The following is a 22,174-nucleotide window of genomic DNA, read 5'->3' as shown; positions in this document are numbered from 1 at the left end:
GCTCTCCGACTCCAATCAAACAACCTACACGTCCTCGTCCATTCCACCCTGGATTCCGCTCTCCTTCCTTCCAAAGCTATCTCGGCACCCGAATACATTTGAGCTTCATTGGTCGACTTGATAGTTCTGAGACTTGCTCCAGCTTTGACGATTCTGCCACCGTAGTTCCGTACGACACATACGTAGCAATCGAAATATTTAGATTGAATCAGTATAGCTTGGACCACCCATCTCCGACAGGGAGGCAAAGTTGAACCGTCTGTACGTGGTGAGGCGAAACACTGATACAAGCATGGATTTCGAAGGACCAACAGAGTACTATGCATTGTTCGCGTTCAGTATCGTACTAAGTTATACAGAATAAGACATATGACGGTAGTAAGAGCTACAGGACAGTACTCTAATCTTCTGATGATATCCGAACAATCTCATTCCCTGCTATATGTACTATGCAGCGTCGAGCGGCAAGGTCCTCTGTCTACATGTCCAAGTCCGTCCACCATCCACACCACAATCAAAGCTAAAACGAAGTTCAAAGCACAAAGCACAACAGTCCGAAAAAAAAACAAGGATATACAACGTAAAAGTATCAAGTATCACAGCATAAATCAAGCAGAAAAAAAATCACCGCCAACGATCAACGTTCAGCAGAGTGTCATCATGTCCACACAAATCCAAGCAATACCAAACCCACCAGCGACGCCACAAACACACCCATATCCATCCACTCCATTCCCATCGGCATACTTGTATTCGCGCCGCTGGTACTAGTGGAGTTGCTTGAGCCACTGCTGCCCTCCGAGGTATTACCGCCTTGTGGGCTGGTGTTGATGGAGGGATTTCCGAACCCTGTCGAGCCGGGCTGGAGAGACATCGTTGAGGCGGCGGATGTGGCGGTCGCAGTGGCGGAGACGACTGTGCTTCCATGTGGGTAGATGAACGCGCCGTTGGCGGAAGGGGTGGGAGCAGGTCCACCAGTAGTATAGGCGCGCAGGTAGTTGATGTCGAAGTAGGCCTCGTCGTATTTTGGAGAGCCAGCGCCCACCACGTTGTCGTTGTACTGAAATAATCAACAGGTCAGAAATGTTGTACTTCTGAATGGAGACGTTCATGATGAAGGACTCACACAGAGGCCTGTGGACCCTTCATTTGCGCAGTTTTCCTGGTATAATGACGGAATGCCAGCCCTGTGCCCAATTGATCGTTGGTTAGAAAGGTCGAGGAGAAAGAGTGGAGCTCAGCGCACCATGAACCGCAGAGTGTGATGTCGATCACAATCTGTTGAGAGGTGAAGAACTCTTGGATGTTGCATCCCGAGGAGGGATATGCAGCAGAGGGAGTGCCCCAGTCGGTAATGTCGATCCCGGAGGTGGACGTGGCACCCAGGATCGAGGCCGGAATGTCTGGTCGCTAGTCATATGAACATTAGCGAGTATGCAAACCGGTGTTCATGAGAAAGTCACTTACGCTGAAAAACCATATACTGCTCGGGCGATGACACGGTCGCCGAACAGGGAGTTTCAAGTCTATGTAAGAGTCTAAACCCAAGATGCTAGGCCAGAGATGACGCACAAGATGCCCGCAACATCGAACTGTGTGGCAAACACGCCTCCACCTTCATGAATTTTAGCAATGGAAACTATGCGCTATCCGGGGAAATCACACACCAGCTTCAGAAAAACCTTCCCTATAACTGTTCGGCTTGTTCTCCCCCACAGTGCACCCGCTCGACTGCGAGCAGTCCGTGACACCTGATGTGCCACTCTGCCATGATCCTTGGGCCTGCCCGCAACCTGATGTCGTATGGAGCGCATACTGGTTGAAGGTCGCAAGGTTGATTTGTTCTATGATGTCAATTTCGCCGTCATTGGGCCAGGTCGGTCCCTCTGATGATTTGTCACGTATTTCAGTGTGGCGTCAGCAAGAGCAACAAAACTATACTTACTCGTCCAGTATGCTGGCCACACCTATAAATGCCAAATTATTAGCGCTAGTGAGGACTCAAAGCGGAACGAGGGCGCTCACGGAGCATCCGTATGGAATATGGTTCAAGTCGAGGATCCACAATGAACCAACGTCGTAGAAATCCTGGGATGTGATTCGGACCTGGAAACAGTCTTCAAGTCAGGTTGAACGGCATGAACACAGAGTTGAACAGACATACCGAGTTCCGTTTGTCGTTATAGGCAACATCCGACTTATTATCAACCTTGATAATAGCATGCCCGGCGTCATCTGTGTAAGCAAGGCCCTGACTGAAGGCGTCCGACTCGTCCAACCACCAAACATCGCCTTTTGTTGCCAACAAAGATGAGCATACTGACTCAAGGAGGTAGCAACTGCACAGACTCACCTAGAGTCAGGTTATCGTATGATCCATAGAAGTCCCAACGGGAGAAAAAGTCAAGGCCAGAGTAATCGCGAACCATGTCGTACGAAGCCGCACCACGCGACATCATTAGTGTCGTGCAGAGGGCAACTCTCCAAGGTATCCGATTCAACATTATGACAGTTCGTATAGTTCACGAGCAGAAGAAATAAAGATTACAAGAGAAAGCAGAGCGTCAAGAGTGTTATGGCGAAGGGTGTACGAGGTGAAGCCGCTTTACGGTCCTAGTGCCTATATATGCTCAGCGTTCGTCCGCACCGGACCAAAGATAGCAAGCATACATGATGACGAACTCGCAGTTTTTTGACGGCCTGAAGAAGGGGAGATCAGCCTCGAGGCGGATGGGCAAGGGGTCCGAGCCCAACATTGGCAACACCTCGAGGACGTGGTGCGCCACACTCCAACAGGAACGGCGATCACGTTTCTGTTCGTGGGCCACAGAACTCCTGTGCCACCCGGAAAGACCCGTTAACTTCCCGCCGTCGGATTTTGAAGTCGAACACTCTTCCGCTGCGCCTCAAGGTCACAGTGCGCGATTCCGTCAACACCCTGGGTATGCGTGGATGATTCTTTCTTAAATTGAACTCAATCAACTACGCGGTCATTTGTCTTGTTACGGATCAGAAAATATCTACGAAGGCAACCCTCATTTACCACATCCAGGTGCATAATACTGCTACCCTCAATGCGATCTACACGCGTTGTTTGCGCGTTGTGCAAAGCGCATCAGCACATCTATCGAATGCGCACCGCGATACAGCCTTTGAGAAGGGCGCTCTGACCTTCCTTCATTCCAACTTGTCCATTTCACTAACCGGTGTTTGATCAGCCGATGGAGGGGTTGACCTTCTCGGTGGTGTCTTCCGGAACTTGTCTGGGAGCACCTAGTAGACGTTGTAGGACCCTTTCTCGTCCCTAGGCTTGCTAAGGAGATTCGATGGAAGGACAACGCAGGATCACGCAAGGTAAGACGACAGGAAGGCCTCGACTATGGTACAGAAGCAAAAGATCGTCCACTTGAACACTCCATAATGTCGCTGTCGACCGGCAGATCATCTTGATTGGGAGCCAACTATCGAATGATGTTCCACATCCTGGCTGAGCAAGAGGCGACTATCTTCCTCGACGGCCTGAAGCGCTAGGAAGATCATATGTACGTTCTTCATACTACCTAACCCGCTTGCCATCTTCGATGCAGCTCGTGTCGTGGCTGCGTGGACTCCTTTCCTGAATGCACATCAATCGGCAACGAGCCATAATTGTCAATGCAGTCGTTCTTCACGTGGATTCCGACCACGCCCATCTGGTCACGTACGAATGAACTTGTTCTGAGGATATACATCAGAGTCATGCTGCGCCGTAACACCTGTTCATATCTTCGCGATCCAATGCTCCTCCAAATACGCAATGATCTCCAAACTGTTCTTCTCCATGAAGTGCATATGTCCGTTCCCATGAAACCCAACATCCTCGAGCCTCAGATGCTCCGCCGGAACACCTGCTTGTCTCAGAAAATCAACGTTACAATGATCGTACACCGCGTGGAAGCTTGACTCGCTCGTCTCGACTAAGATTGGGATATGTTGTAAGTTGACGAGTTGACGAGCAGGTTCTGCCTGAAGAATGCACGACGAGCGGTTAGGGTTGGAGGATGGGTACACTTCAGTGGTTAGAGGATTGGTGAGGTTGGTGACGGGAGGATCGTAAGTGAGAGGAGTGTCGGTCAAGCCGTATGGACGAGCGGTAGAATTGTCCAAAATCTCGTCATGGAAGGGCGGACCTGTGGGCTCGATAGAAAGGATTCCCTTGACGAGGTCGGGGCGAGCATCGGCCAGCAGCCAAGGGAACAGGCCTGATTGGGAATGCGATACAAGGATAGCGGGTCCGATGGTGTCGAGAAGCGCTGTGCCGGCCGCTTGCATGCCTATCTCTTCAAATGTGTTGTTGTTTATGTATTGCACGCACGACGCATAGAAAGCGTCGAATATCGGATCGCCCATTCTTCCTGTCTGTCAATAACATTCAGCATGAGCATATTGGCGAAGGGACTGGAGTAGGCCCTACCCCGGGCCACTGAGTGTGCAGGGATGCCTGGGGCCACAGGTTGAAGTCTTGGGCGGCGGTGAACATCTTCTCAACAAACTCTGCAGACAGGAACGCCATAGTTCCGTTATTTGGTAGCCACATGCTTCTTGCGCGAGCGACCTGGTCGACGATATATACCTATTCACAACAAAATACGAGTATTAGCGAAGAACTTCTGAGATAATTTAAAAATAGCATTGGTTCGTGAATTGTGGCGTGCCTCGTATCCTCGATCAATGAGCCATGATGCCCACCCTTTCCGTCCGTCAGGTGTGTTCAAGAAGTTCTGCATAAGAAAAGTCAGCTGCCAGGATCAGATGAACATGGAATTTGACTCGCCGTTCCGGATTGTCCACCACCATGAATGAACACCAGCGGGTATGAATGGTTCACACCCCCCACAGGTGTGAGCCGTTCGACGTACATCTGGCCTTGGAGAACATGCGTTCCTGCCCCGGTGCCATCGTCTGTCCAAGAGCCCCCAGCCATGAAGTAGTCTCGATAATACGCTGACTCTGGACTCGACCATGACGTCTGGTTGTCCCCGGGTGCTCTGGTCGACGTCGTATACACGACAGCAAAGACGGAAAATAACAACAAGAAACTCAACAAGGATGGTAGCATGAGAAAGGAATCGATGCAGTGACGAAGTGGAAACGGTGGAGTGCGTCGAGCTCAAAGGTGGGGTACGTTGAGCTTAGAATAACATCTATATATCCGTCGGATGCGGTCTTGCTGTAATATTTCGTTGTCTCACGAGATCAGCCTAACCTTGCCACGGGATCCACAGAGAGCAGAGAAGAGCAACGAATGAACTTCATACGGGCGCTTGGAGCCTCATGTGCACGAAGTCCTGAATATAGTGCACATTACGCGTAAACCCACCTTCCAACCGAGCAGAAGAGGCTGACATCGTTCCTGTCGCAGATGGATGAGAGCCGTCACATTGGCCGTTCGAGGGGAATAATCAGAAGATAGATATAATCGTACCAAGCATCAAATAGTACTAATCCAGTGTTCCTCCAAATACTCGATGATCTCCAGATTATTCTTCTCCATGAAATGCATGTGACCATTCCCGTGAATCCCAACATCCTCAAGCCTCAAATGCTCCGCCTGAGCACCGGCTTGCCTCAAGAATTCGACGGTACACTGGTCATACACCGCATGGTAGCTCGCCTCGCTCGTTTCGACCAGTATCGGAATATCCTTCAGATTGATAAGTTGGCGAGCAGGTTCTGCTTGGAGAGTACACGACGTGCGATTAGGGTTCGACGAGGGGCGCGTTTCGGTGGTCAGAGGTGTGATAGTATTCGTCACGGGTGGATCGTAAGTGAGTGGGATGTCCGTTATGCCATATGCCCGGGCGGTGCGGTTGTCAATGACGGCGTCCTGGAAAGGTGGTCCAACTGGTTCGATGGCAAGTATCCCCTTGACGAGCTCCGGCCGGGCGTCGGCCCACAACCACGGGAAAAGACCCGCTTGAGAGTGTGAAATGAGGATAGAGGGGCCAATGAGATCCAATAGCGCGACACCAGCGGCCTGCATGCCTGTCTCTGCCATCGTGTTATTGGTGATATATTGCACCGTCGACGCATAGTAGGCGTCAAATACTGGATCGCCCATTCTACCTGTCTGTTCAAAGAGAGACATTAGCAATTCCTTTGGCGCAATTGACCATAAATCTTACACCAGGCCACTGAGTATGTAGCGCGGCTTGGGGCCATAGGTCGAAATCTTGAGTGGCGGTGAACATCTGCTCGATGGTCTCTGCCGAGAAGAAGGACATAGTTCCGTTCGTAGGTAACCACATACTCCTTCCACGAGCGACTTGGTCGATGATATACACCTAGACACGCAACAAATAACTTCAGTACCCAAGGCGTGAACCAGATAAGATGCGAGATGCACCTCATAGCCTCTACCAATGAGCCATGAAGCCCATCCTTCCCGGCCGTCTGGTGTATTGAGAAAATTCTAGGGAATCCAGGTCAGGTGCTGGAGCCAAGCGAATCATCGTATGACTCACTGTTCCCGTCTGCCCCGCTCCATGGATGAACACCAGAGGGTACGAGTGGTTCGCACCCGCCAAAGGTCTAAGACGTTCGACATACATTTGGCCTTGAAATGCGTGCGTGCCATTCTCAGTGCCATCGTCCGTGTAGGACCCTCCAGCCATGAAATAATCACGGAAGTACGGCGACTCTGGGCTCGACCATGGCGTTTGATTGCCTCCTTGTGCACTTGAGGTACTGATACCAAGAACGACAAAACAGAGAAGTGATGGAATAATTGACGGTGGAAACATAGTGAGAGGAAACGAGTAGAGCCAGGGCGGAAACGTGCAGACTTGTACCGAGCGCGAGTCTCGGGGTGCACTCTTATATACTGTTCTTCTTCACGGGGTCCATAGGCGCCAGAGAAGAATGACAAAGTGTGCACGGACTCGGGGCACCGTGTCACGCTGAAGCCTGTATTGTCAATTCTGGCTGCGTCGCAGATCTATAATAAGACCTACATATACATGCCAAGCCCATACCAACTTCTAGAAGAGTGAACCTTGACGTTAGAATGAGTTTTAAAAAGCGTATTCGGTACGGACAGGAAAGGAAGCACAACCGTATCAATCAATGAATTTTCCCAATCCAATTTTCCTCCAAATACGCAACGATCTCCAAGCTATTCCTCTCCATGAACTGAAAATGCCCGTTCCCATGTATCCCAACATCCTCGAGCCTCAGATGCTCCGCCAGTACCCCCGCCTGCCTCAAAAACTCGACAGTACAATGGTCATACAATGCATGATAGCCCGACTCGCCCGTGTCGACCAAGATCGGAATATGCTTCAAGTTCACGAGCTGGCGGGCAGGCTCTGCTTGGAGAATACACGACGACCGATTCGGATTCGACGACGGATGAACTTCAGTGGCCAGAGGCGTGGTTGCGTTCGTCACTGGGGGGTCATAAGTAAGTGGGATATCCGTCAGGCCATAGGCGCGGGCAGTCAGGTTGTCGACAACCTCATCTTGGGAAGGCGGGTCGGAGGGTTCGATAGCAAGAATTCCTTTGACCAGTTCAGGGCGCGCGTCGGCCCAAAGCCAAGGGAACAGGCCCCCTTGAGAGTGAGCGATGAGGATCGAGGGTCCAATGATGTCGAGCAGTGCAACGCCGGCTGCTTTCATGCCGATCTCTTCCAGTGTGTTGTCGCTCAGATATTGTACATTAGACGCATAGAAAGCGTCAAATATTGGATCGCCCATCCTCCCTGTCTATTTAGACATTCAGTAAGATTATGCTGACGAGGAAGAGAGCAGCACGTACACCGGGCCATTGGGTATGTAATGCAGCCTGGGGCCACAAGTTGAAACCCTGTGCGGCAGTAAACCGTTGTTCGATGTCCTCTGCGGAGATAACGGCCATGGTTCCATTTGTAGGCAACCACATACTCCTCGCACGAGCAACCTGATCAATAATATACACCTATTCATGCCCCATGGTGCGAATCAGTAGACAACTACAGTGCCATACAGGATAGATATGTGGCCCACCTCGTAGCCCTGATCAATGAGCCACGATGCCCATCCTCTTCTCCCGTCAGGTGTGTTAAGAAAGTCCTTTGAAGTACGGTCAGCTGTTGAGAGCATCAAATAGTGATATCATCTGTGTTGCTCACTGTCCCCGTCTGTCCTGTTCCATGAATGAGGACCAGAGGATACGAATGACTCACACCTCTCAAAGGGATGAGGCACTCGACATACATCTGGCCTTGAAAAGCATGTGTTCCTTGACCGGTGCCATCGTCCGTATAGGACCCCCCGGCCGTAAAATAGTCCCGGACATATGCTAATTCGGGGCTCGAACATATCGGGTTGGAACTGCGTACAGTCGCGGTGGTGCACAAAAAACCGAGAACACAGAGCAGCAAAGGCAGAGCAGACGATAGCAACATGCCAGAAGGATTCGCGCAGAGAGGAAACCCGTGGCTTCCTAAAACCAACGACATGATGCTATATATCGTCTCCTGCAGCGCCTACTTGCGTATAGTTTTGGCGTAGTTCACTTCCTCGCCATCATGGGACCGCAGACGTCAGGAAGAAGAATGGTCAACGTACGCGGGCTCGGGCTCAGCACCTTGTCTTACCAAAGCTAGCTCGTATTGTCCACGTTATATTCATAGAGTACAATAACACCCAGGTTAGCACGAGATTCGGAAAGCCCTGACGCGCATGTACGGCACCCTTCCCGCTGCAAACCAAACCGAGAATCAGCGATCTCATCCACTAGAAACACACACCCGCACGGACCGAGAAAGAATAACTCATCCGCACCAATAGTTACAATCACCGTATCCTCCCAATCCAACGTTCCTCCAACCACCGTATAATCTCCAAATTATTTTTCTCCAAAAACTGCATATGCCCATTCCCCCGTATCCCGACGTCCCCCAGATTCACAAACTCCGTCTTCAACACACCCGCCTGCCTTAAAAACAGCGCGACGCATCTGTCGTACTGCGCATGAAAGCTCGCCTCGCCCGTCTCCACCAACACCGGTATATGTCGCATATTCACGAGCTGGCGCGCGGGCTCGGCTTGTAACACACAGTCGTACTCGTTCGGATGCGTAGATGGGTAGACGGCAGTGGTGAGCGGTTTGGCGAGGTCCGTGATGGGGGGATTGTAGGAGAGTGGGATGTCGGTGAGGCCGTAAGGACGTGTTGGGGTGCCGTCGGCGTCGAACCAATCTTCGAAGGGAGGTCCGGCGGGTTCGATGGCTAGGATGCCTTTGACGAGGTTCGGACGTGCATCGGCCCATAACCAGGGGAACCAGCCTGCTTGAGAATGCGCGATGATGATGGAGGGGCCTATGATATCTAGAAGTGCCGCCCCTGCATCTTTGAGGATTAGCTGCACGAATGTGTTGTTGGTGAGGAACTGGACGTTTGAAGCGTAATATGCGTCAAATATAGGATCTCCTATTCGTCCCGACTGTACATGTTGATTTCGCTCAGTCAGCCTCTTTCGACATGTTAGTGGATGGAAGTGGACTCACGCCGGGCCATTGGGTGTGCAAAGAGGCTTGTGGCCATGTGCCCAGTTCTCGACTGGCGGTGAATAATTGTTCGATGATTTCTGCGGAGAAAGCAGCTAATGTTTCGTTTCCCGGGAACCATAATGACCGGCCGCGAGCGACCTGATCAACGATGTAGACCTATTCGGGATACGATCGTGAATAATCGTATAGCTCATACAGCTCGCTCATATTCTGTGACGTACTTCGTATCCGCGGTCTATGAGCCAAGACGCCCAACCTTTCCTACCATCAGGTGTATTGAGGAAATTCTGAGTAAGTAACAGCAGGAAGTTAACAAACGATCCGGTGAATGCTCAGTACACAAAAGCGAACCTTACCGTACCCGTCTGACCAGACCCATGGATGAATACCAATGGATATGGATGGGTAGCACCAAAAGGCGGCGACAACCTCTCCACATACATCTGACCCTGCAGCACACGAGTTCCTTGGCCTGAACCATCGTCCACCCAGGAGCCACCTGCATAGAAGTAGTCACGGATGTAGGCTGACTCTTGGCTCGGCCGTCGGGGATATCTCGCATCCGGATTGCTCGAGCATGCTAGTACGAATACGTGGCCGCAGAAAGCAAGACAACCTAATGCTCTGGCAAATAGTCGCGTCATGTCAGCCTGAAAAAATGCCTTGGCAGAGGAAGAAGGTGGAAAAGGAGGAGAAGGACTTACAATCTCACGGAGGGCTGTATATATGCATTCTGCTGCTGCTTATCAGGAAGTCAAATCAGCATGTTAGTCAACGTCAAACACGATGCTCAGGGGCTTCAGCGGCGCTTTTGAAGGGGAGCGGGAGAGGTCCGACGTGGTAGCCTGCTGGTGCACGCAAATGCTCTCTGGAGTACAAATGCCATCGGGGGAGTATGAAGAGTATGGCGACCACAAGCAATGCTGTAGTCGAGCCGTTGAATTATGGGTGAAAATCTAGAACGCCCGAACGTCGTAAAGATGAAGTAGAGACTGATTCTGTTCCTCTGACTCAAGCTCGTGCGATCAACTTGCGTTCTTCACAATCATTAGAGATACTGGGGCCAGTTATTACTGTCTTCAAGAAAGGAATCGGAAACGAGACTATGTGGATAACGTAGTAGGCAGTAAAGAGTCCAAATCAAAGAATTTCAGCGAGTTTGAGCACTATTCGAAGAAATCGGCAACTCCCGGCTCCCTCCGATTCCGCCGAACCGTCAACGTCCCCGAGCACGCCCTGCAGCAAACGTCCTCCACGTCCTCCTCACCGCCATGTCCTAGTGCGCCTTCCCCATTTCTGCTCTTCGTTCTAAACGAATGCTGACTGCCTGTCTTGCTCGTGAATTTACAGCCAAATTCTCGGCCAGACGGTCAAAACCAAGTGGCTCTCCATCGGCACTCTTTCTGCCACCGTCGCCGCGTCCTATCTCGCCATGTCGGGCGAGAGCAAGCCTAAGCAGCCCGCGTCGGGAGCGAAGCAGACGTTGGAGCAGGTGAAGGAGGCTGTTACCTTCAAGTCATCGTCGTCGTGCGTCATGTTCTGTTTTAGTGCTCCCAGCTGAAACTGTTTGCTGACGGTTGTTCTGCTCGTGTTCTGCTCGGACGTGTACTGGATATACGTGCGTTATGTCTTTGTTATGTTGTGGTATGACTTGGCCTTTCGGTGTACACATTGGCTGATTCAACAGAGAGGAGGAGGACTTGTGAGTACCACCTCCCTTTTTGTTTCAAAGAATGAGCGGATAACAACTTACTAGGATGAACAGCATCAAGAAGTACATCGCCGAGGCCGAGCAGGAGGCGAAGCACTGAGCATATCTCTGTACTCGTACTCAGCTCTGGGATGCCATGACAGACGTAGACCGGATGGTGCTCCTCTAGACTCAATGACAAAAACATGCATTCCATCATACACCCTCCTCCCCTGTCCGAAGGCCTGCAAACCTGTTGGGTCAAGATCCATTTCAATGCGGCCACATACTGTCCAGTTGTTTCATTGAATGAGTGCAGACGAAAACATTCCGTAATGGCCATTCAATCCTCTGTTTGCTCGTGAGGTCGGCCTATTATCTGCTCCATAGTGAACTGTCATCCTCGATACATGAGTGTGGACTTCGAGACCACCTCCTTGCCTGCGCTTCTGCGTAACTTCTGCTGGGACTTAGATAGTTATATTATTTGCTGCGATTTTGTTGGAGGAGACCGTCCTGTTGGTGTTGAACACGCGAATTTGAAACGAAATATTGGACCCATAGAGACCGCGCCGGCTTCGATCTCGGCCAACACCCAAGACGATCTTTTGAACGTTCACCCAGCGAGTGCACAGTCTGTGTCGACCAGCGTATATAGCCAGTCCTGCTCAGCGTATGCAGCAGCGCCGACCCTCCTTTTGAATCCACCCAAGCCAGCCCGCTCACGATGAGCACACCGTCGAAAACGAGCCGGCCGACCCCAAATCCCATAGTAACCACACCGTCCGTAAACGCGCCTCGGCCGTTGCACCTCCCTCATCTCGTCGACTCTGATCCCGGCCAACAGAACCCGGCCTTGCTGTTGTCCTCTCAAGCGAGCCCAGCCGGCACACCACTCCCGTCGAGCACGACGTCCATGTCCTATTCCACCCCTTCATCCACCACCGAACTCGTCTTCCAGCCGAACGCGCACAAGAGTCGCCCGAGCAGTCTCAAGGTCGCTCGTCGTCAGTCTTCCATCTCCTACCTTCCTCCCGACAGCGAGAGACACTGGCGGATACGCTCGCCCACTGTCCCCACATCGGCTGCGGCCAGTGAGAGCGAGAGCGGTTCTGCGAGTCCTAGTCCGGCGTTGAGCAGGAGCGTGTCGCTGAGCAGTGCTGCTTCCAAGTCAAAGCTGAAGGAGGCGCGTCGGTCGTCGTTCGACCCTCGTCCGGAACGAGCAGCTGCAGCGCTGACACTCGCTGAGAAGTACGACTCTCTCTTTCATTCATGTTCTATATTTACGCACAATGCTCACCACCCTGAATAGGCATGCCGATCTCTTGCACTTCATCGCTCAGAAGGAGTCCAAGTGTCTCGAACTCCGCTCACAGCTCTCTTCGCACGAAGCAGAACTCCTCCAGCTCAAACAGAAATGGGAACGCATCGTCAACCGCGACTTTGGCAAGGCCCTCAGCTCGACCTACTCTCCCTCTGTCTCCTCAAATACCCCCAGCACGCCCAGTACGAACGGCAGCAGCAACAGCAATAATACTACACAACAATCCCAAGGCCATTCTTCCAATGGTGCGAGCGCTTCGTCCACGAATCACGGTAACGGAGCCGTCTTTGATGGGTTTGTGGAGGGCATGCAGGGAATGGGCCGTCTAATCGCAGCAGGACTTACCTCGCCTGCCTTATCCTCCTCGGGAGCTTCATCACCCGTCGTTCCTTCTTCGATTTCGCGCGGACATGCGCCCTCCTCGTCGTCTGCCAGATCTTCGACGCTTGGGAGGCGTATTGCTAACGGCCACGGCCACGGCCACGGGCGTGGACACGCGGCCCACATGTCCACCTCGTCCACTTCGACGGCCGCGACGGGGAGCACGAGCATGAGCGGGAGCACGAGGCTGTCGCAGTCCTCGGCGTCGTCGTTGGGGATGGGCGACGAGCCGATTTTGGGTGTACATAAGGAGGAGTCGGACACTGAGGACCAGGTCGGTAGTCAGGAGTTGATGGTACGGGACACGGGCGCCACACCGACGCTCAGTCCTAATCCTAAATTCATACGCCGCCATTCTCAACCGCCTTCGAATTCTTCTTCGCCTGTATCTATTTCACCTCCACCCTTGGGTCTCGCCAGCTCGAAGCTTCATCGCCGACGGTCGCGCGAGGCCCCGCCCCTTGTTTCGCTGGACGAGGCAGAGCCTGAGTTAAAGTCGCAGGACGTGAAGATGCCGAAGAAGAGGTCGAGTTTGAGCGGGATGCAGACGGGCGCTGCGCAGACCCCGACGAGTATACCAGGTATTGGGAGTTTGTCCGCTATGGGAGCGCAAGGCTGGGTCGGAAGTGTTGGGAAGAAGTTCGAGGATCTGCAGAACGGGAAAACGTATGTATCTGCCTGTCTTTCCCCTTTTAGTTTGCTGTTAACTGAGTTGTCGCCTATCATTTCAGTTTCTCTAAAGGCTCAAAACGTGCATCTTTACTTCTCTCCGACGTATTCGCCGCTCTCTCTTCTCCATCTCCTTCCGCCACACCATTCGCCATCGTCTCTCCCAGCACAGAAAACACGCCGTCAACGCCTCCCGTTCGTCGAAACCCATCTCATACTTCGCTCATGGACGATGACGACGACGTTCTCGTAAGCCTCGGTGCATCTGTCTTGACGCCAGACTCTACCGCACCGGTCACGCCTGTAACTCCCAAGACGAACCTTACTGGATTGTCTAACTCCGCGAAACCGATGAGGCCTCTGGTTCCGACTCGGGCTGCGACCACGCCTGCTGTCAAACAGAATCAAAGTCAAGCTAAAGATGACGAGGATGAGTGGAACTGGTAATCTGTCAACTTCATCGTCATCATTCCTTGTCCTGTCTTGCTTTTCGTTCCCCATCCTTCCCACCTCATTCAATTTTTTATTCTCATCTTCTTCATCTTCATCTTGGATACGTATCAATCTATCACACTCCAATCTACATATCTATACATCAACCTGCCTGCCTACATTCGCACGTACTCTGACCAACTCATGACAAGTTCCAACGATGACATACCGGTTCTTCGACGCAGTCCAACAACGTTCAATATATACTAACTACATTCTACATTCACACATTCACACCTACATACCTGGATCTCCCTCCCTAAACTGAAACTGGATCCCCTCCTTCTTCTTTGAACTCTGTAGAATACAATTATGCATGCTTTTTAGTCGCCTTTCCTTCCCTTCTCTTCATTCGTCCATCGATGCTTTCAACATCTTTATTCCCCCAACTTACGAGTGGTTTGGTTTTACTTTACATATATCCGTGGTGTGGTAGGATGTGGGTGCGTGCGGTGCGGTACAAGTCACGTAAGTAGTACTTTATGAATACTTCTGTTGTCCTCCTAAACACACATCGTGCACCAATCGTCCTGGTGTGCGTCTACCCTTCACGCCAACTACCCTCCATCAGCCTATCCTCCCCCACCCGATCCCCATTAACGACAATCTTGTGGCCCACACCCGCAGGAACGCAACCCTCGCCCAGCTCTGCTTCGAGGGCTATCTTCGTGTTGAAACCTGAGCAATGCATCGGAAGGACGTATGTCGGGGCTGGAATAAGCTGTCGAGACAGGAAATGGACGGTGGGTTGGATTCGAGGGGCGAGCTCGGGTCCACCGAGGTGAAGACCTCCGATAATCTGTGGGACCATCATGAGGATGAAAATAATTGCGATCAGCAACTCGGAAGGACCAGGGATGTCTTGACGCACCATGTAGACTGGCCGAGAGAACGTGTTGACGGCGTCTTTGACGACGTTGATGATCCCAGCGTGAGAGCATCTGTAGCAAGATAAATAGTTCGACTGACTATGTATAAACAAAGAGTATGGAGCGCATACTCACGCGCTGAAGATTACCAGGCCCTTTCCGACCACGTCGATGGCTGCATAACGCTCATCCATGATATGCTGCATTGAATTTACCGAGCATGAGTCCTCCCTCCATAACCGGATGATCTGTCTCAACTGTGGCGACCAACCGGTTCGGGCACCCACTTCCCTGCACTACCCATCGACGCATTGTCGTCACTCTGCCATCTTACTCCTCCTAGGAGCCCACCCTCAAAATCAGTCACCCTAGGAATCTCACCGCTTACCCAGACAGTCCCACCAGCGACAGCATGCCCCACACTGCTCTTCTCGACAACCCCGCCCTTCTCCTCGATCTCATTAAAAGTCGGATCTTCAGGCAGACGGCATATCACATCGTTTCGTGGAGGAGGCGCTATGCCACGGGCGATGGGACGATCAGGGTGTAGGTCGAAGATGCATGGCGGAGACGATTCGGATGAAGGTGCCACTTCGTTTCGATGGTCGAGGAAGGAGAGGATTCCTCCGCTATGATCGCGGTGCCAATGCGACAGGATGACTCGCTCGATAGAGCTGACGGGAACGTGCATCGACTTGATATTTCGGATGAGCGATGTACGATCTGGGCCGGTATCAAATAAAGTCAGATACGATGGGGAGGACGCGGTCTCCTGCGTTTCCTGGTATGCCCATGATGTATGAGCGAAGATTATTCTCTCCCGAGGTATAAGTTTCGTAGCCGAAGAAGAGCTTAGTTACAATGAGAGCAGAGAACCCATGAGCGCCACAGCAATAATCGTCCAGTTCAAGAAACGGCGCGCCCGTGAGCGGGTCGCGGCGTGGGTTGTGCTCTGTGAGGTGATTCCGGATCTCGTTCGTGAATCCTGGGGGAAGTTTTCCGAACCATTCGAGCGTGTTGTCGACTAGGAATGTGATGGTGAGTTTCTCTACGGACTTGAGCCCTGTGGATTCTGCCTTGTCAGTCCTCATTTTGAGTGTTGTTGGGTGACTTGTGATTGTGGCGTTCCGTCATCGTTCTACTCAGAATTGAGACTCAGCCCAAGTTCCGACATTCCGTTGCCACACGCGTCAAGTTGGACGAGCGTGACTCGCTATCTTCCTCCTAACCAAACGACTTGCCCTTGCTTTAAGACGACACATTGTAGTAGTTTTCCTGACTCTCTAGCCCCGACCTTGCTCGATCTGTCCTTCGATTCTTGGAACGCGCAATGCCTAGTAACGAAAAGTGGAGAGTGGACTCTTCCTCCCCTCCGCACAGGTTCCAAATCGTCCTCGCCATGTCGCCCCCCGACATCATTCCTCTACGTGCTGCTCCAGAAGGACCCTTCAACGACGAGTCATTATGGTTTGCTCAGAGTTCTTGTCCTGTTTTCATTCCAAATTCCTCTACTCCTTCGCTTCCCCCTTTACCGTCATCCGTACTCTGCTATAGCCGAACCATCTGCTGAGCCAGAATCGGGCGCACATCACTCTCGTATCGATGTTCCCTATGATACCCGCGAGACCTCTATGAAAGCTACTCGGTTGTATGCGCAAGCTTACCGGATACTTCATCTATTATTTCTGAGACAAGGAGTCGATCTCGAATATGCTCCAGGCTTACGCTTTCGACCACGCAATTCGGAGTCTCCGAGAGAAGGGTGTTTCGCCGGCAAGACGGATGCCTTTCGTTCATGTTGGCGGTTAAGGTGATTATTCTGCCATGATTCAGGATAGCCGGAGCCTGCAGTGCAGTGGGGGAGGGGGAGAAAGGAGAAGGGACATATGAACAATATTACACATATAAGTCACGAACTGGTTTTCGACATATCTATGGTTTACGTTCAAGAGGATAAGTCTGGACATTGCGTTCGCGGGCCATTCCACATCCCCCCGAAGCAAGTGCAGGATCCAGGAAGAGGAAGAAGTGGTCCGGCCTGCCCCAAGGCATGCCACGACATTCTGTCGGTGGCACTAAACAGGGCCACAACTGTGACAAGCGCACTCGCGCCGTGCGGTATGCTTCATTATATATATGCTGTGATATCACCGACCGGTCAAGGAAGTAACTAGAGCCTCTCCTATCTCGAGTTGTAATAGGTCCTTGACTTCGAGATCCTGTTCGACAGCCCACTCGTAGGCCTCAAGCAGCACAATGTCCGTCAAAGGTACCGAATGTGATGCTAGGACGTGGATAATGTTTGCGACCCGGGAAATGGCAGTTCGAGTCGCATCGTCGATGTTCTGAGTAGTTTAAACCAGTTAGCTAACAAATAAGAAGGTGGAAGACACGATATCGATGCACTCACATCGTTCCTGTTGGAATAGACCGCCTCGGAGTCGAAGCCTTCTTCCCCCTCTTGCTCGCTCTCTTTCACATGCTTACTGACCCATATATATCCGTTAAGACCCAGAATCAAATCGACTCCGCATGGTAATGGCATGAAATGAGACTTCAACCGCCGAACGAGGATCGGCGGAACCGTGACGAGCTGTCCGTTTCGTAGCTGGCACCGAAAAATTTAGACTCTGACGTATCCCCCAGTAAAGAAAATGGCCAAACACACCTTGCCGTACTTCAACGAGCGAGTGTGGAGGGACATTGCTCCGTCTGAAAAGAAAGCTTGGACCTCGGCGACTAGGAGGTCGCCCTCTTCGAAGAAATTCCGCATCTGCAGCTCATCGCTCTCAAGTTTTCTTCTCTACCGCGTGCGGCCCTATCAGCGTCTGAACGTACAAAATACGAGAATGACGCTGTCTTACTTGAACACCGCCCGGTAGATTGACTGAGGAAAGCATCAGTATCGCGTCCTGACGAGAATTTGTGTCTACTCTCCACCTCCGCGGTTGGACCTATTTGCGGTTTTAAAAATACGATACATAGCAGACGACATGAGCATACCTCGGTGATGCGGCCCACGACAAGATCACCGACTTCGGGGTTATATCTTGGGAACGGGTGAGCACCGTACCTGTGATTTGAAGGGAGGTCCCTACCTTGTTCGGAGAGCACGAACGGTGACCAGCTTGTTTACACGTTCGACTGTTCCAGCGACAGACGCGATGACATCGTCATCATCGACATATGTACCATGGCCCCTGAGGCCAAAAAAAATCAGATAAGTGTCAGCGAGAGCACGTTCAACGGAAATTACCTCATAAAAGCTTGGGAGGAAGTGATGGGCTCGCCGGGAGCCGTGACTTTTGAAGAAAGTGGCGCCGAGTCATCCTCTAAATCGACATCCATGTGTATGTCATCGTCCAGTCCGCCGTAATGCTTGGTGGCGCCGAAGTCTGAGGGGTGAAGACCCGAATGTGATGGAAAGGATGTAAAAGTTATCATGCCCGGACTTTCGCGATCGCTGGTGATTCCAACGACAAGAAAATAGTTGTCACGGTTTCGAACAGAAGGCGGGTGTCGACAAGTGTTTTCAGACCAAGAGATAAAAGTGTGTGCTGTTATAGCTGTGAAAACAAGGGCACGTTAGTATGCCGCCTTCATCTGAGGTACCTGAGGTAGTGGATTCAATAGATTATCCACGTGCTCCTCACTCACTCTCGTTAGGTCACCAATTTGGGGGCCACAAAGTGGTTGGAAGATGAACGAAAAGCGTCAGATGCGGGGCCGTCGGGTGGGACCAGCGGCTTATTACGCCACAAATTTGCTACGGCATCTTCCGAAGCGGGGTATTATCAGCAACAATCGAGTCTCATCCTCAGCTGGTGCATCCAGACGCTTCTCTGGTTCTCGTGCCTTCTCTCTGGCTGAGCTCGCCCCACGGTGGCCCGCTAACCTCTCTGTCTTATTTATAGCCTTACGACCCACAGATCGTGTCAGGAATCGTTCAGCCACAGATACCCACTTCTGCTTGACCAGTCACTACGCTGTCTCTCAGGCTTGCAGACACATTGTTTTCATTTTCAGCCACCGATGTCCCACTTCATGATTAGAAAACTTACTCAGCTCTCATTCGGGCTTCTTGGGCTCGGCTATCATCTGAGCGCTAGGGAGAAACACCCAGTATAAAACTGCTCTGGCATCAAACCGCCTCCCCTAGATCTCTAGTCAACTACCCTGCAGTTCAACCATGCAAAAAGCCCTCTTACTTGCCTCTGTGGGGGCACCATTTACCATTAACACTCGCCCCGTCCCCAAGCCCGGCAAGGGCCAGATGCTCGTCAAGATCGTGGCCACCGCTTTAAATCCTCTTGATGGCATGATGCAGGCTACCGGCCACCATGTACAGCCAGATCATTGGCCCGTTATATGTGGGTGGGATGCTTCTGGTCTCGTCGAGGAGATCGGTGAGGAAGTGGGTGGATTTAAGAAAAGCGACAGAGTGTAAGTAACATCGCATGGCCTGCTTTCCCATGTTGGTCCAGGATTTGAGACGGATGTCATCGATGTAGCTTGTACCAAGGAAATTATGACAAGGACCGGCGTACCTTCCAGGAGTACGGACTGACCGATGCAGTGACGACAGCCAGAGTATATGACCCTATCTTTTAAAGCCATATCGCGCTCATGCCACTGTTTTTATAGATACCCAAGAACCTCTCATTCGAAGAAGCAGCCACTCTCCCGTCTGCCATATGCACTGCTGCCATTGGGCTCTACGGAAAGCGCGCTTCTGAGCACAGTAACAAGCGAGGGGGAGCGGGTCTGGTCGCCCCTTGGGCCGAGGGTGGCATGGGCAAGTACAAGGATGAGCCGATTATCGTGACGGGTGGCGCGGGTTCTGTCGGACAACTCGGTGAGAATGTCTCCTCAGTAGTGCCGCTGTTAATTTCCGATCTGAACCAACAGTCACGACATATCCACAGCTATCCAGCTCGCAAAGCTCTCCGGGTTCAATCCTATCATTACCACAGCCTCTGCTCACAACAAATCCTATTGCGAGGCCGCCGGAGCAACCCATGTTATCGACTACCACGCCACACCGTACTCTGAGCTGGCTTCCGTGGTTTCAACCATCACCTCGAAGACTATCAAGATCATATACGATGCTATTTCCACTCCAGACTCGCAGATCGCTTGTTGGTCCCTCCTCAGTACAGGCGGAACGATCGTAACCACCTTGCCTCCATCGAAGGATATCGGAGAGCCCGGAGTCAAGGACGAGGACGGAAAGTTTGTGGCATGGGTGATGGGGAGTGTGCACGATGATGCTATGGGAGACCCGAAGCTTGGAAAGGAGATGTTCGCGGTGTTAGAGAAGATGTTGAGTGACGGTGAAGTCAGGCCGAATAAGGCTGAGGTGTTAGAAGGTGGTCTGGCTGGGATTGAAGAAGGGTTGCACCGGCTACTGGCTGGTAGAGTCAGTGGAGCGAAGCTGGTGACGAGGGTTCTGGAGACGCCTTAGGATAATGACGAGATAACTATGGGATTGGAGAGTCAGGTCTCCGGTCCTCGTCCCCGTCGTGCTTATAATCAACCATCCCTCTACCCACATATTCACTTATGCACCGTCCATACATTTGAAAGACCAAAAAGTTGGGATGATCCCCACCTCAATAAGTTGCACCAAATCATATGGTAGTTCTTTCTACACAGTCGAATCACAAAGTGTGTGGTAGTAGGCACAAATGGGATATCAGTCGAGATAAAACAGTGTTCAGACACGCGGACAAGCAGCCCAGACGTGTTAGCAAAAAATGTTCTATTTGTACTGGAGGTAGGTCAGCAATTGTAAGAAACATAGGAAAAGAGGCGAAAGAAGACTCACCTCTATGGAATCGGTTCTCCCTTATCCGCCGCTATTTGTTGTAGCTGGATCTTGCGCCAATTGGCTCTACCACAGTAATGAGGAAGTTGTTTCCACACGAACCACCTTACATGCTCCTCCTCTGCCTTTATCCGAGCCGCACACTCCACGCAAGGTTTTGCTGCCTTCTTGTCCGACGAGGGGTCAATCAATGGTTGATTGAATAGATCAAACCCGTAGTGCTGGAAGCGATCGCGCTCGGCTTCCCATGCAGCCCCAAGGCACTCTCCGCGAGTCTTCTCTGCGCTACGGGTTTTGCGCTCCTGCGGACAAAGCCACTCGGCTTCGAATATGCTACGCAGGTAGAGCTCCCGTATTTTATCAGCGGCCATCTTTTCGCGAAATAACATAGTTGTGCACAGGGCAGAGGGAGAGAGCTTGACGATGTCGCCATTGCGGGCTCTGACACCGTCGAAGAGATCCTCGGTGGGCATCAATGAGCAGGCGTAGTAGGCGGCGGGAACAATGGCCGGGACAGGGTATTCCTCGCCAATTTGGAGAATCCGCATCATCTCTACCTTATAGTCATCTGAAACGGTATCGACTCGTGGAATCGCTTGGTACTCTTTGAGTGTTATCGGAAAGCGGGCCTGGAGCCACTCGACGGCGTCGATGCGAAGAACATTCATCATGTACTTGTTTGACAAGTGAAGCAGCTGTACATATTAGATGAGCGCGATGGGCAAGTTCCGAAAAGATCGTCCTCCGACGTACCTGAGATATGGCCTCTGCATCAATGTCCGGAGATTCTTTCACGTAGCTAGAGGGCGATGGGTAGTATGTCAAAACACAGATCAGCTGGCTAATGAGAGCAGAGAAGACTCACGTCTCATAATGCAATGCTTTGAGCATGTGAAAGATTTCTGCAGAACCATCAGGCAGGCGTATAAGGTCGCAATCTTGGGCGCGTTCGTCGACCGTCATTCCCCCGTTTACGAAAAGGTCGTTAAAGATCTCAGAGTGAGTAACGAGCGACTGTTTGTCGACACGGAAACCAATGTTTTCACATAGAAGGATGATGTCCCCTTCAGGGAACCACAACTCGGCACTCGGCAATAAAGCTTTTGCTAAATTTCCATCAGGTTGGGGATGATTCATGGGAGTTATGACATATCCAAACTCACCTCCTTCAGAGTCGCGGATTTCTGGAGTTGGCTCTAAGCCACTATCAGGGGCATCTGAGCCATAGAGCTCATCATCTTCTGGGCCAGGAGCCCGCCCGGAGAGGTCAACATCATCTTGTAGACGAGAGCTAGAGGCCATGTAGTGACGTTGTGGAGGACGGTTGTGAAGTAGCAGAAAGAGAGATGCGAGGTAGGCCAAAGCACGACACGATTCGTGACACAAAAGGATG

At 51.7% G+C, this 22,174-nt stretch overlaps 11 protein-coding genes across 11 annotated transcripts; 3 read left to right on the top strand and 8 right to left on the bottom strand.

Annotated features, from left to right (window-relative positions):
- Positions 1-417: 417 nt before the first annotated feature.
- STEHIDRAFT_171706 (uncharacterized protein) lies at positions 418-2,522 on the bottom strand. The gene is made up of 10 exons (XM_007309008.1): positions 2,354-2,522; positions 2,165-2,292; positions 2,026-2,106; positions 1,946-1,967; positions 1,668-1,886; positions 1,573-1,615; positions 1,468-1,483; positions 1,247-1,410; positions 1,127-1,187; positions 418-1,060 (listed from the first exon to the last, which is right to left on the bottom strand). The coding sequence occupies exons 1-10, from the start codon at positions 2,502-2,504 to the stop codon at positions 659-661; spliced, it is 1,287 nt and encodes a 428-aa protein (XP_007309070.1). The 5' UTR covers positions 2,505-2,522; the 3' UTR covers positions 418-658.
- Positions 2,523-3,759: 1,237 nt separating this feature from the next.
- STEHIDRAFT_171705 (alpha/beta-hydrolase) lies at positions 3,760-5,009 on the bottom strand (the record flags this gene model as incomplete). The annotated part of the gene is made up of 4 exons (XM_007309007.1): positions 4,814-5,009; positions 4,695-4,760; positions 4,454-4,612; positions 3,760-4,398 (listed from the first exon to the last, which is right to left on the bottom strand). Exons 1-4 carry the CDS (start codon positions 4,961-4,963, stop codon positions 3,760-3,762), a joined length of 1,014 nt encoding a protein of 337 aa, XP_007309069.1. The 5' UTR covers positions 4,964-5,009.
- A 91-nt stretch (positions 5,010-5,100) lies between these two features.
- On the bottom strand, positions 5,101-6,806 carry STEHIDRAFT_171704 (alpha/beta-hydrolase). Its single transcript, XM_007309006.1, has 5 exons — positions 6,504-6,806; positions 6,386-6,451; positions 6,165-6,323; positions 5,465-6,109; positions 5,101-5,392 (listed from the first exon to the last, which is right to left on the bottom strand). The coding sequence occupies exons 1-4, from the start codon at positions 6,780-6,782 to the stop codon at positions 5,471-5,473; spliced, it is 1,143 nt and encodes a 380-aa protein (XP_007309068.1). The 5' UTR covers positions 6,783-6,806; the 3' UTR covers positions 5,101-5,392; positions 5,465-5,470.
- Positions 6,807-7,054: 248 nt separating this feature from the next.
- On the bottom strand, positions 7,055-8,423 carry STEHIDRAFT_103674 (alpha/beta-hydrolase; the record flags this gene model as incomplete). Its single annotated transcript, XM_007309005.1, has 4 exons — positions 7,055-7,743; positions 7,796-7,954; positions 8,023-8,088; positions 8,148-8,423. The coding sequence occupies 4 exons, from the start codon at positions 8,421-8,423 to the stop codon at positions 7,102-7,104; spliced, it is 1,143 nt and encodes a 380-aa protein (XP_007309067.1). The 3' UTR covers positions 7,055-7,101.
- Positions 8,424-8,814: 391 nt separating this feature from the next.
- Positions 8,815-10,173, bottom strand: STEHIDRAFT_161472 (alpha/beta-hydrolase; the record flags this gene model as incomplete). Its single annotated transcript, XM_007309004.1, has 4 exons — positions 8,815-9,462; positions 9,527-9,685; positions 9,751-9,816; positions 9,886-10,173. The coding sequence occupies 4 exons, from the start codon at positions 10,171-10,173 to the stop codon at positions 8,815-8,817; spliced, it is 1,161 nt and encodes a 386-aa protein (XP_007309066.1).
- A 142-nt stretch (positions 10,174-10,315) lies between these two features.
- STEHIDRAFT_161471 (uncharacterized protein) lies at positions 10,316-11,340 on the top strand (the record flags this gene model as incomplete). The annotated part of the gene is made up of 4 exons (XM_007309003.1): positions 10,316-10,431; positions 10,880-11,056; positions 11,217-11,231; positions 11,286-11,340. The coding sequence occupies 4 exons, from the start codon at positions 10,316-10,318 to the stop codon at positions 11,338-11,340; spliced, it is 363 nt and encodes a 120-aa protein (XP_007309065.1).
- Positions 11,341-11,946: 606 nt separating this feature from the next.
- Positions 11,947-14,469, top strand: STEHIDRAFT_142017 (uncharacterized protein; the record flags this gene model as incomplete). Its single annotated transcript, XM_007309002.1, has 3 exons — positions 11,947-12,470; positions 12,532-13,590; positions 13,656-14,469. 3 exons carry the CDS (start codon positions 11,947-11,949, stop codon positions 14,038-14,040), a joined length of 1,968 nt encoding a protein of 655 aa, XP_007309064.1. The 3' UTR covers positions 14,041-14,469.
- A 1-nt stretch (position 14,470) lies between these two features.
- Positions 14,471-16,045, bottom strand: STEHIDRAFT_103664 (metallo-beta-lactamase protein; the record flags this gene model as incomplete). The annotated part of the gene is made up of 5 exons (XM_007309001.1): positions 14,471-14,884; positions 14,957-15,026; positions 15,090-15,154; positions 15,226-15,735; positions 15,815-16,045. The coding sequence occupies 5 exons, from the start codon at positions 16,043-16,045 to the stop codon at positions 14,627-14,629; spliced, it is 1,134 nt and encodes a 377-aa protein (XP_007309063.1). The 3' UTR covers positions 14,471-14,626.
- A 1,056-nt stretch (positions 16,046-17,101) lies between these two features.
- On the bottom strand, positions 17,102-18,302 carry STEHIDRAFT_65970 (uncharacterized protein; the record flags this gene model as incomplete). Its single annotated transcript, XM_007308708.1, has 7 exons — positions 17,102-17,299; positions 17,365-17,562; positions 17,623-17,757; positions 17,819-17,908; positions 17,958-18,003; positions 18,053-18,154; positions 18,211-18,302. The coding sequence occupies 7 exons, from the start codon at positions 18,300-18,302 to the stop codon at positions 17,102-17,104; spliced, it is 861 nt and encodes a 286-aa protein (XP_007308770.1).
- A 507-nt stretch (positions 18,303-18,809) lies between these two features.
- On the top strand, positions 18,810-20,584 carry STEHIDRAFT_171699 (GroES-like protein). Its single transcript, XM_007309000.1, has 4 exons — positions 18,810-19,397; positions 19,466-19,544; positions 19,599-19,809; positions 19,880-20,584. Exons 1-4 carry the CDS (start codon positions 19,144-19,146, stop codon positions 20,416-20,418), a joined length of 1,083 nt encoding a protein of 360 aa, XP_007309062.1. The 5' UTR covers positions 18,810-19,143; the 3' UTR covers positions 20,419-20,584.
- A 199-nt stretch (positions 20,585-20,783) lies between these two features.
- On the bottom strand, positions 20,784-22,083 carry STEHIDRAFT_114759 (uncharacterized protein; the record flags this gene model as incomplete). The annotated part of the gene is made up of 4 exons (XM_007308999.1): positions 20,784-21,476; positions 21,535-21,580; positions 21,647-21,887; positions 21,945-22,083. The coding sequence occupies 4 exons, from the start codon at positions 22,081-22,083 to the stop codon at positions 20,784-20,786; spliced, it is 1,119 nt and encodes a 372-aa protein (XP_007309061.1).
- Positions 22,084-22,174: the final 91 nt, after the last annotated feature.

This window comes from Stereum hirsutum (assembly GCF_000264905.1).
Source record: "Stereum hirsutum FP-91666 SS1 unplaced genomic scaffold STEHIscaffold_16, whole genome shotgun sequence".
Taxonomy (NCBI): domain Eukaryota; kingdom Fungi; phylum Basidiomycota; class Agaricomycetes; order Russulales; family Stereaceae; genus Stereum; species Stereum hirsutum.
Note: the sequence above shows the minus strand (reverse complement) of the source record. Positions and strands in the feature narration are given on the sequence as shown.

Excerpts from the sequence above, each read along its gene's own strand:
- STEHIDRAFT_171706 (XM_007309008.1), bottom strand. The coding sequence starts at position 2,504 with ATGTTGAATCGGATACCTTGGAGAGTTGCCCTCTGCACGACACTAATG. Across the intron at positions 1,968-2,025 it reads ATATTCCATACGGATGCTCC|GTGTGGCCAGCATACTGGAC; the intron begins GTGAGCGCCCTC and ends TGGCATTTATAG. Across the intron at positions 1,887-1,945 it reads GTGGCCAGCATACTGGACGA|AGGGACCGACCTGGCCCAAT; the intron begins GTAAGTATAGTT and ends ACAAATCATCAG.
- STEHIDRAFT_171704 (XM_007309006.1), bottom strand. The coding sequence starts at position 6,782 with ATGTTTCCACCGTCAATTATTCCATCACTTCTCTGTTTTGTCGTTCTT. Across the intron at positions 6,452-6,503 it reads GAGCGGGGCAGACGGGAACA|AATTTTCTCAATACACCAGA; the intron begins GTGAGTCATACG and ends TGGATTCCCTAG. Across the intron at positions 6,324-6,385 it reads TCATTGGTAGAGGCTATGAG|GTGTATATCATCGACCAAGT; the intron begins GTGCATCTCGCA and ends TTGCGTGTCTAG.
- STEHIDRAFT_171699 (XM_007309000.1), top strand. The coding sequence starts at position 19,144 with ATGCAAAAAGCCCTCTTACTTGCCTCTGTGGGGGCACCATTTACCATT. Across the intron at positions 19,398-19,465 it reads TTTAAGAAAAGCGACAGAGT|CTTGTACCAAGGAAATTATG; the intron begins GTAAGTAACATC and ends TCATCGATGTAG. Across the intron at positions 19,810-19,879 it reads GGGTTCTGTCGGACAACTCG|CTATCCAGCTCGCAAAGCTC; the intron begins GTGAGAATGTCT and ends ACATATCCACAG.